This window comes from Cydia fagiglandana, chromosome 3 (assembly GCF_963556715.1).
Source record: "Cydia fagiglandana chromosome 3, ilCydFagi1.1, whole genome shotgun sequence".
Taxonomy (NCBI): Eukaryota; Metazoa; Arthropoda; class Insecta; order Lepidoptera; family Tortricidae; genus Cydia; species Cydia fagiglandana.
The window spans coordinates 7,695,211-7,707,344 of NC_085934.1; the positions used below are offsets into that span (position 1 = coordinate 7,695,211).

The 12,134-nt window shown below is 38.9% G+C and overlaps 1 protein-coding gene across 3 annotated transcripts in view; it reads right to left on the reverse strand.

The window, feature by feature from the left end:
• The window catches only part of LOC134679974 (arfGAP with SH3 domain, ANK repeat and PH domain-containing protein), an 89,316-nt gene that overhangs the window by 15,078 nt on the left and 62,104 nt on the right, over positions 1-12,134 (reverse strand). For all 3 annotated transcript variants that reach the window (XR_010100412.1, XR_010100411.1, XM_063538934.1), the window contains exons 5-7: positions 6,080-6,325; positions 5,099-5,360; positions 4,297-4,521 (exon numbers count right to left, since the gene is read on the reverse strand). Coding sequence is in view for 1 of the 3 variants with exons in the window: in XM_063538934.1 (XP_063395004.1) it covers positions 4,297-4,521; positions 5,099-5,360; positions 6,080-6,325 (733 nt within the window). In the remaining 2 variants the exon portion in view is untranslated. The remainder of the gene's footprint in view (positions 1-4,296; positions 4,522-5,098; positions 5,361-6,079; positions 6,326-12,134) is intronic.

A 12,134-nucleotide genomic window follows, 5' to 3' on the forward strand; every position in this document is an offset into this window, starting at 1 on the left:
TTATGAATATCTACATATTCCAACTCTGCTTCGTGTTATAATAGAACGGAATGAAGTAGCTGTAAATAATAAAACGATATCAGTTCTGTCTGTTTTTGACTGATTTGTTTGTTCGTTTGTATAAATATCTAATACAATTTACAGTTAATAAGATCAATTGAATCCGGATAAAAAATTCTACTTAACTAGAATGAGATTCTTCTATTTTAGTTTTTACACTTATACCGGTCAATCTGGTTTAATATTTTTGATCGCTTTTAAAGCAGTTTACTGAATCACTAACTGACACTTATTATCTATTACAGCACGCTACATTTATACTATACTATTTATACTGTTTTTATTAGTATTGAATTCTAACAATATTTTGGTGGTAACTACTGGGAAAAAAAAATCCCACCTTTTACCAGTGGTAACTACTGGGAATAAAAATTCCCAGTAGTTCCCAGTGGGATTTTTTTTCCCAGTAGTTCCCAGTGGTAAAAGGTGGGAAAAAAATTCCCAGTAGTTACCACTGGTAAGAACTTGGTGGTAACTAGTGGGAATAACCCAAATATGGGATATGGGTTTAAAGTTCGTCCTAAATTCCGGGAAAACTTTGATGTAATCTAGGCATTAGGTTAGTTTGTGCTTGGCATTCAAGACAGTTCCAATGATTTGAACAAAATTCCATTGCTCGGATCCGATACGAAACATTCTCACGATTATTCGAACACGAAAACCGTATAGATTCGGGGCCTAAAGGGGCCCACTGATTAACAGTCCGCCGGACGGTATCGGCCTGTCAGTTAGAACAAAATTTTGACAGTTCCGAATAACTGACAGGCCGATACCGTCCGGCGGACTGTTAATCAGTGGGCCCCTTAACGGCCCGATTCGAACTTTATGATACGTCAAATATTACGACTAAAGTCCATTTCAATAGAACTTGCAAACTATGTAAACAAACCGCCATATTGAAATTGTCTCTGAATGATGAATTTGCTAGTGATGGGCAAGAGTCTTACTTAGTCCTTTACTTAAGGCTGTAACACACTATCGCACTGCATCACGAACTTGGTGCGTCGCATCCATAGTTCGTTTTTTTTTGCATTAAAAAGAACTTGAAAGAAGGTAAGCGATCTTGACATGTCTTTTAATTGAAAAACGCTTATTAAAAATCAGTAACTATTACTTATGAAAGCAGAAGAATATAAATGATCGTATTGGATTCATTATTGTTACATATTTGCCGTAACTTATTTTTTAAATGTGTTTTTCAATCAAAAACAAAGACATAAAGATTGTTTACCTTATTTTTAATGCTAAAAAAACGAACTATATATCACTTATGGGTGCGACGCACCAAAGTCGTGGTGCGGTGCGATAGTGTGTTACCATTTTTAGGGTTCCGTACCCAAAGGGTAAAACGGGACCCTATTACTAAGACTTCGCTGTCCGTCCGTCCGTCCGTCTGTCTGTCACCAGGCTGTATCTCACGAACCGTGATAGCTAGACAGTTGAAATTTTCACAGATGATGTATTTCTGTTGCCGCTATAACAACAAATACTAAAAACAGAATAAAATAAAGATTTAAGTGGGGCTCCCATACAGCAAACGTGATTTTTGACCAAAGTTAAGCAACGTCGCGCGTGGTCAGTACTTGGATGGGTGACCGTTTTCTTTTTGCATTTTTTTCCGTTTTTTTTTTACTTTATGGTGCGGAACCCTTCGTGCGCGAGCCCGACTCGCACTTGCCCGGTTTATGTCAAACCATATCGAATAGTTAAATACCGAAAGTAAAAAACAAGTAGATACTTATTTTTAATTTCTTTAATCACGAATCTTCACGATCAGAGGAAAAAAAAATTGTCAAACTACCGCGTAGTGTATATAACCGCGTTGGCAGGTACAGACCGTGAGTCGCGTAGTGTGTAGCGGCTTTACGAGTATATCACCAACTTTAGTCACAACACTACCCATCATAGACAATTGTAGAATGTAAAAGAAACAAAAACGTTATTACATCAGGGCCTAATAACCTAACTTATGAAACCATTTTAAACTTTTAATGAAATATCCAAGATACAGTTATATATTGTTGTATTTTACGGTAACGACCGCTTTAATAGTGTATAGTGTATGTGTTTCAATGGTGTTTGATGAGATGATGTGAAAATTCAAGGAGAAACAGTGACAAAACAAAGTTACGGCCTTTGTTTACAAAGTTAGCAAGTTCTATTGGAAATTGGAATGGACTTTACACGATATGGATTATATATGCCAGAGTCAAAAGTGACGTTACTTCAAACAAAAACGTCACTTTTGACACTGACATATCTAATCGTAATATTTGACGTATCTAAAAGTTCGAATCAGATCGTAAGTTAGCGAGAGGATAAACACTGCGACAGGGCTTTATTAGGGCTCCGGTGTTGTGGAACGAGCAGTTTTTCAGTGTTACAGTCCAAGTAAGCGTTTTCAAACTGAGGAAGTGACAGTATGCGCGCGCCGTGTTGTGTACCTGTAGTATGCCGGGCAAGCGAGGCTTCCTTACAATTCCTCGGAGCTTATGCAAAGAGCGTGGTCTTCACGCACAAACAATAGGAGGAAACATTGTAAACACACAACAGATTACTCTGGAATGCGTGCTATTCGGATGTTTCATAACGCGTTAACTGGCGGTCATGGCCTCTCTGAGCGTGTGAAATTGAAGCATCGCGTAGTGTGTAACAAAGTGATCTGCTCATAGACCTCCTCATTTGGAGTCTGCATTATAGAGCTTGTTAGGAGGCTCACTGCCTTGCAAGGGTGATCTTCTAATAGTAAAGGACTACGCCCAGAGCCACATAATTTAGCGCATCCGACTAATTGTAACTCACTTACACTTACTCACATAAAATCAGCGATAAATCAGATCTTCTCCTACAATGTGCGTATAGGCCATAAACGAGGATGCAACTAAAATGTTTTTTCTTAAACGGTTTCCGTTTAAGAAAGCCCGGTGTTCAGATTTAACCAGACATTTCCGGATTGTCCGGTTTTTTCCTATCCATGCCGCCCAAAATGTTATTAGTTCGGCTTGTCCAGCTTTCCTCAGGTTTTTGTTTTTATACAAACGTCTAAAACGGTATATTCAGCCATTTAAACGACACGTCTAGATTTAGAACTTTAGAGCATGGCAACACTAACCCCAAATAATTAGTATGGAACCGGGAATCGTCTTAAATGCTCCATCTAGTGTGTAAGTATCTGGTGAGCTACAAAGTGATCAGCTACTGTTCCGGATGGTTCAGTGGGAGTTTTTTCTTGTCTAATAACGATTAGGTTAATCGAAACAATAGAATCGATTCCACAGTCACGCAATTTTAATGTTTTAAACATGTTCCATCACGTTTTTCTGATGCGGCGTAATATTATAGTAGAGCTAACATAATTACTCTTTAAACAAAGGTAAACAAGTATAAATATAGGTATGTTTGCATGTTTCAATATTGTCTTACGTGGTACCTAACTGCACTCTTTTTAGGTAGGTAATATTAATTATGTTATGATTATGACTGTGTGGTAGAATACTCAGGTTTTAAAAGATACCTAAGGATGCCTAAGTTGATCATGAATCATTGTTTCTGTAACAAACCAGTTCATTTACTTTACGATTATTACCGTGTTTTTGTATGACTCATTTTCAGCTCATTCACATTATATATATTATATTATAATCACATCATTCACATTACACAATCAATAACGATTCGAAGTAATGGCACTCATTATACGACACGCGGATTTTTAATCAGTATCAGCAGAATCGGCTCACTCTCACGACTACTTATACTCTATTCCAGGGGTCTCCAAACTTTTTCACCAGAGGGCCATATTGCGCCTCAGAAACTTTCGCGCGGGCCACCGTCGGTTTTTGCGCCGGGGGAGGGTGTCTGGTTGCTGTTGTTAGGAACAGTTCCACTCTCAATGGATGCTGAACCCCTGGAGCGTGGCTTCCACGGGTCGGACAGTGGGCATTCGCTTTGGGTGCCAGCGGGCCGGATTAGAACGTGCCGCGGGCCGGATTTGGCCCGCGGGCCGGGGTTTGGAGACCCCTGCTCTATTCCATATGGATCATAAAACTCAGTCGTTTCTCCAACATGATACAAAATTATTGATACACTATTCCATAGATACAAAATATTGTATCTCATTGGCTGAATGACAGTGTGAACTGGATTTTTTGTTTACATACTTTTAAGTTCCTTATGGAATACACTATATCAGTTTACTTGTAATAAATTAGTGACTGAGTTGAGTGATTAACGTACCATTGGTAGACCCGCAGTCAGCACACACTTGGTTCCCCGGCATAGCCCTCACAGCCCTGATAATGGACCGCTGTAGGTCCAACAACGAATGCCCAGAGTCGTTGCTCTCCCCCGCTTGCTGGTGGAAGGCCCTCATCAAAGCGCCCTCCTTGCAGTTGACTAGAACTGACGCCCACGCTCGCTGCTCGCTGTCGTCCTCGGCTTGAAAGTGGTAAGTACGGTTATCTGGAATTGCGAAATGGAATTTAAGAAATAGTTGACCACCTTCTCTTCTTTCCCCTGCCCTTATCCCACGTCATGTGGGGTCGGCACAACATGTTTTTCTCTTCCATTCTCCTCTGTCTTCCGTGTCCTCAGCACTCACTCCTTTCTTTCTCATATCCTCTTTCACACAATCCATCCATCGTTTTTTGGGTCTACCATACGCTTTCCGTCCATCAACATTCATCCCCCACATTCTTTTGCCTATATGGGATTCATCCCTCCTCATTACATGCCCATACCACGACAACCTAGCACTCCTCATTTTCTCCGTTACTGGAGCTACTTTCAAACTTCCTTCCAAATAGTTGACCACCATTAACTTTAAATAGGATCGGTGTATTCGTATGCTGCAAAGAAAGAGATGATCCAATTAGCCTTCAGCTTTTACTCAGCAGCAACGTGTCTACCTCACCCTTTTGACTCCTTGTGGATGAACGGTCGGTGCCCCAACTTAAGTAGGTACCCAAGTTGCCATATATAGAACCACCAACTTCCTCCAGTAACATAGTGTAAGGTAATGTAAAGTGTAGGTACTTACATGAGACTAGATCAAACGCACGCTTATCATCAGCGGCGACTTTGATTTGGCACGTAAGAAGATTGACCCTCGCGGGCGGTTTGTTTTCGTCCGCGTGGAAGATGTCCAGGTAGCCCTCGGCTGTGACTCGGCAGCGCCGTTTCTGCCACACCCTTCGGACTTTCCCTTCGGATTTTTTGAGCAAATAGCCGCTTCTCGTGACGCCATGTTGCTTGTCGCCTTGGAGTTGGTGCAGCGAGTAACCGCCTAATGATGACGCTACCTAAAAAGAGATAGCGACGTTAAAGAAAAGATTTTAGTGGCGTTAGTCAAATTTAATGCTTGATTTAAAACAAATTATACACATATTAATCTGATGCCTCTTTAAGATAAGAGATAGCAAAGGAGAAAGTGGAACATTTTATAAGTAGACTGAAGATAAGACTGAAAAATAAAATTTGCTGGCCGATAATGAGTCTGAAGGATATTATAACAATACAAACACATAATTATACAAATAGAAAAGTACGACCAACAACAGGCACAATGACTGTAACTGTTTATTGCACTTCCGTGCAGTTATCGTACAGGCAGTTATCTCCTAAAAGATTAATACATATGTGTTTTTGTAATTTTATAGTTGCTTTGCTGTACTTGTCATGTGACTGAATAATACCTACTAATAACGTACCTAATACGTGGGGTTTTCATCAATGCATGATAAACGCCATTAGTTAAGAGTATAGAAATATTTATAAAATATTGAATGCTCTCTAAGGTTTCACCTCCCACGACTGTAACTATTATATGTTATAATTTCTCCAATCAAATCATGAACTAGTATTTATATTTGTGAACTGCCGCTCCGCGCAATTGAGTGTTAGCATCTCGCGAATGCGGAGTTAGATGTCTAGACATCCGCGCATTTTCCTCTGGCATGCAGCCGCGTTGTACTATAGCACTAAAATTATATGTATTACTGTTATAAGTGTTATAACCCACCTCCCTATCTTGCGGAGCAGCTGCCCGCAGCATATTCCTCAACTCCAGCAACCTCTTCCTCTCGTCGTCCTGCTGCTGCCGAATCTTCTGCAGCTGTACACTCAAATCCGCCACATATACTCCAAAATGCTCTATCGTCTTCAATCCATCTTGGAAATAGTTCGTCTGCGCATGGTAATATTCTACCAAATGCTGTAGTAACTCTATGCCCTTCTTTGTCTTTATCTCGTTGAACTTTATCAGGTACTAAAACAAGGGGATTAAAATTAGTTTTTAATTTTTTATAGATGGAAGCGTGCCAGCTTTAGCGCCGCATTAAATGGAGTACGCAATTGATATGGCAAATGGGACGCGTGTGCCGGACGCGGCATGCGGACTGTCTGTGGAAACGCACAAATATTACTAGCTGCCCTTCCGCGAGTTAAAATTACTCTTGATGACGCGTAAACGCGCATCCTCGCAGAAGTTGCGGTTGTGCAATAATAATACGGTGCGCGACCTTGCACAACTGTTGGCGACTCGCCGGCTGGCGTCACGAGCTTATCGATACCTTACATCATTGATTACCGTATCATAGACTAATAGTAATAGTTACCTTAGTTAAGTAACAAAGTTATTACTTTTATTATCTAGATTCTTAGTGAAATGGTGTGGAACTTAGAGGTATTGCGTGTGGCGAGTGGACGACCAAGCTTTAAGGTTTGCCTTTTTACGATTTCTATTCTCTCTGAAATGCAAATTAATTCGATTTGTCGTGAGAATAGGGTCATAAAAAATAAAAACAACAACAAACTAAGTATATGCTCTGTGCGTTGAAACGAAATTGCCCTTACAAAATTTGAAACTAGTTCTATAACGGCGGATATGAACATCCGGCCAAAATTACATTTTAAAATAAAAGTAACAAGTAACGCATTTCCTTCCTTTCTAACTAGCTGATACTGTTTTTTGTACGGACATCCACATCTAGGAAATACGGCATGGATATTTTAAAACCTACTGAGCGGACTAACGACTAACATCATTGATTACCATATCATTTTGACTACAAATCCATGAAAACAAATATCATTTATTCATTCAATATATATAGAGTGGTACAACTAAACGAAATTAATAACTAGCTTAAATCTAAAATAGGCCCCTGAGGCATTGTACCAAGGATGCTGGCGGCATTTCCCCGCTGTTATTTCCATAAAAATATAAATGAGAAAATCCACCTTTGTCAACTTATGACCACATGTCTTTGTAGCCTTACAATATCAGGTGAAATGTGGTGGAAGAGCGTGCACAGGAACAAAGCAAGGGTCAGAACTGCAGTGGCCCTGCGCGGCGGGCGCAAGGCCGGTCGACGACCCGACGCCCGTACCGCACCGGCAATAGGGCTTCATTCCTATTTTATTTTTGTAAGCCACAAAGGCTCGCCAATCGGAATCACAGACGAACTTTTTATTTAAAAACGTCGGGTTTTCAGTAAAATATACTCGAGAGGAGTGAAAATGAGCTGCTGCAGTTTGTAATGAATCTCTTTGAAAACATTAAACCATTTTCTACCGTTTTTAGTGTATTTAAGGGCAGCATCGCATTTATTTTGGTTAAAGAATAACTTGTGTTTTTCTTTTACGGGGTTCATATTTTAAGGTATCTGATACCTATCAAGGTTACTCGGAAAGACTATGATACCTATAAATTTATTATATGCTGTACGTGTGACTATATCAATAATAACGAGAAAAAATATTATCCTCTCGTAAATCGATGAAAGAATGATTGATTCAATTTAACAAATAATCTCCATCGAAATTGAGATAGCAGCAAAAACTACGACACCAACCTATAATCTCGTAAATCGATGAAGATTTAAGTTAAAATTTAGAATGATTTATTCAATTTAGCAGAAAATCTCAATCGACTTTGAGATAGCAGCAAAAACGCTACGACGAAACTAATTTACTTTCCGAGAACCATGACGCACGAGCCGAAGAATGACAGGTACTATCAACACTATAATCTGTATAACCTCAGCGTACTCAAACAATTAATGAAATCCTTTATCCGAACACATACCTAATTATAAAGACTTTTGTTCACTAGGTGTCTTCTCTATATCTTGTGAGAAATCGCACAATTTCATACATCAAGCGCGATTTGACATACGGAGTGGCGCCAGTAGAGGAAAAATGTGCTAGACGTGCTGGTATTTTAATCAATTGCTACATACTTAGTACAATATTTAAGACACTTTTGATTATTACAAAAATTACAACAGTCAACGAATGGAACGCTTAGCCATCGAGGAACCATGCTGTCAACACGTTTATTATTTAAGGTAAAGTTTCAACATACGACCTACAGTTACAGTTTATGTCAATAACTCTCCGGGGATTTAAATTAACTAGTCAGTGTTTATTCTATAAAAACTGTGATATCTAAGTAACATTTTAGTAGACAGACTTACTCGTATTCCTATTCCGCCCGCTCCGTCGTTTCCGCTACGTCCACTCCGTTAGTCAAATGGTAAATCGGGTTAGTTTGAGGAGAGGATCTGATTGCGGCCAGGAAATGGAACCAGCGGAGCGCAGCAACGTCGCAGGGGCTACAATACCGACGCCGTATTACTTGTAGATTGCTGGACTAAATACTTGACTAACCGTGCGAAGCAGGGCAGGTACATAGGAATGCTTATAGAAGTTGTAATCTAAAATGTGCATATTTAGTGTCGATTTTATAAAAGATGCAACATTAGCGGCCTTTGTGCAGCCAGATTGGGTTTAGAGGACCTGACATTAAACTTGCGGCCAGGAAATGAAACCAGCAGAAGGCGGCGTTGCTGCCGGAGCGACAAACAATAATACCAACACAATGTAACTTGTAGATCCCTGGACTAAATACTGAACTAGCCGAGTAAAACCAAGACTGAAATGAAGAACTTTTATATAAAACTTGCAATGATAAATATTGTAACAATTTTTTTTTATTTAGGCACGGGCATACTACATTTTTAATAGGTACTTATTTACGTATTAACAAGAGGAAAGAAAAAGTGTGCAGATTATTTTGCATCTTTTAGTTACTTAGCAACTCCTGCTATCGATCATCATCATCATCAGTCGTTCCCTCAATCCTGAGGATCGTGACATCATGTCCTAATGTTGCTGACCAGTCTCTTCCATAGGCTATCTATAAGCTGCTATCGATATGAAATACAAATCACATCCCGGCATCATAAAGATAATAGAAACGGATGAACCAACGAAGTCTAATTACGCACACCAACATACAGCTTTATGATATGAGCCATAATGTGGATAAGAACCTACGTAAATCCTGAGGGTAGTAACATAAAGAATAGTCGAGTGATAAACTAGGTATGTATGTATGTGTGACATATCAGTTTATTGAATCTCTATCACGCAAGGCCTTTCGGAATTGCTTTTTAGACCTTTGCGTGGTAGGTTCTTTCGTGATGCTGATAAAAGAACTTGTTTAGGTTCGTGGTTGGAGCTAATTATGACTGGGTTTCTAGGAAATCCTAAATAATGCCTAGGCTAAGATTTAAATATTTTCATATTTTTACTAATGCTCAGGGACCTTCTACAAAAAACCAAACAATAAGTTTTGTGTCCGTGTTCGAGAATAACTTAAATCTAAATTAATTACGTCCTACGCGAGAGTCGTACGTTGTCTGCTGGCGGAAAATGTTTGTTTGAGCGCTGTACATATATAGATGTAACATCAACGAATATATTATGCAGAATTCACATTGAACCGTAAGCATAAATAAAATGAAAAATATAACCAAATGTGGGATTATCAAGTGCAGTCGAAATAGACACGCATGAATATGAAAAGGCTTTAAGGGCATGTGGGGTAACAGAAACATAGTTTATTTTGCTCGTGGTACAAGAAATATGTAGTATAAGGATTCCCTACAAGTATTTCTCTTGCCCCAGTGTTTCTCTTACCTCATCCAACTTTATACAAATTGGCTAGACAGCGAGAATAAACTGCATCCAATCAGCCCATCAATTCAATTGGCGACCTCGTCTCGTAAGACCCTATTGATAAATTTAGACTAGACGTTGATTTGTTGTCATCCCAGATGGTACGTGTCCATGAATTAAGATGAACTGTTTGGCATTGCCACGCTTTAAATAAAAAAAAATAGGTTTATAAGCTTTAAAATTCATTCAGTAGAAAAACCATGTTAAAAAAATTCAACTTGTCTAACTGTAGGCATGTGTATTATTTTGTATTACTAATATGTTCTTAGAGTATAATCTGAGGGTATTTTTAAGCTATACCCGATTTAAGAAGGTTTGACATTTTATTTTTATTTTAGGGACTTTATGATGTTTTTAATACCGTACAGCAAATATAGTCCGGACAAGCCTATCGAGCTGAATTTGAGACTATTACTTAACGATACGGTCTTTAAGAACCAATTTAGAATAAAATTTCTGCTCAAACTTGGCAAATTCTGTACAATTATTTGGTATCTTAGAATTCTTGTCGAGTTATGAAACAAGAATTTGCCATTTGGCATCGGATGCAAATAATAAGTAAGTGCCTTTCCTCTTTTTCATGATAAAAAACCACTCTTGCGTCAGGGCATTTCCTTCGCTATTTTTTTTATGTAAATGTAAAAGTATGAAAACGGAATCTGTTGTTCCTATAAGGCTACCCTAGATAAATTAAGGCCAGATTTGTCGTTCTCTATGATGTCGTAAAGTGTCCATGAACTGAGAGTCATTTGGCATCGGCTGGAGATAATTTGGCATTCTAGCGAGACAGACGCATCGATTTTGCAAGCTACACGATGTCAACGAACTTAACTTTCAATTTCCATGTGCATGGTAATAACTTGTTTCTACTGCGGCGATATTTGTTTTCATGACAACTTTCAGTTTGTAGACATTATGACTATGTGGATGTTCTTTTTCACCAATTACAGTTCCGTTTTGCTGATAAAAATACATATCATATTTTAATTTAAGCCTGCTGCTGGCAAAATACTCGTATATTTTAGACAGGTACAAAACATGCCTCAAATGCACGTATACTACGTATAGGTAGTAGACAAGGGAGTGGCAAGGGAGATAGGATATAATATACTAAGTTATATTATATCCTATCTTCATTTGTTGATGTAACATATAAAGTGTTGACATGCAACAATTTGCAAGTAAGTAACCACGTTTAGAAAAGTTATGCGTTTGAACATTTAGGTTTTTAGGCGTGCACGCTATGTAATCAAATACAATGTGCAACGAGTCTTGGATTACAGTAGTAACATGATCGCTTGCTTGAAATCGGACTAAATACTTCCATGTAAGGAAACTTTTGGTATTAACATGTTCAGATTTTGATAGAACATTTGTCGCAGCAATCTGAAGAGTCAAGGGGATAAACAACAAAACAACCATTAGCAGTCCTGCAATTGTAGTAGTAGGTAGTGGTTTTAGGTATGAGAACTTCAGAAAATAAGCATAAAAATAATACACAATTCATCATATCAGCCCTTTATCGCCCACTGCTGAGCATAGGCCTCTCTTCTAGACGCCACTTGTCCCGGTCCTGAGCTAATCTCATCCAATTACAAGCTTTTTTGTCTAGTACTCAGGTTGAAAGGATTGAACAAGAACACAAGTCCCCACCACAAGTCTTCACCATACATAGGAAGGGCCAAGAGGCTCAAAATATGTATCAGCACATGCGATCTAATCTAACGCCTAACTAGACAATAAAGGCGTGTTCCGATATTTGTGCGCACCTTGGCCGCTCCAATATATCTTATGGCGTCTGTACAATACAAGTTAGCCATTGTCCGCGTACATTACCAAACTTGGTAACTGTAAACCAGTGTCACTGACAAACTGCGACCTTTCAACGTATGCAGGAGTATGCGGTTTGTGTATAACGGCCTTTGTGATGAGTTGATGACCGCGACTATGGGTACAGTGGAAAAAGGTAAGAAGTAAAGTTGGTGAAATATGATTTGCTGCTATTCGCTATATAAGTTATTTTAAATATTATTCGGTGTAAACGGAAATAT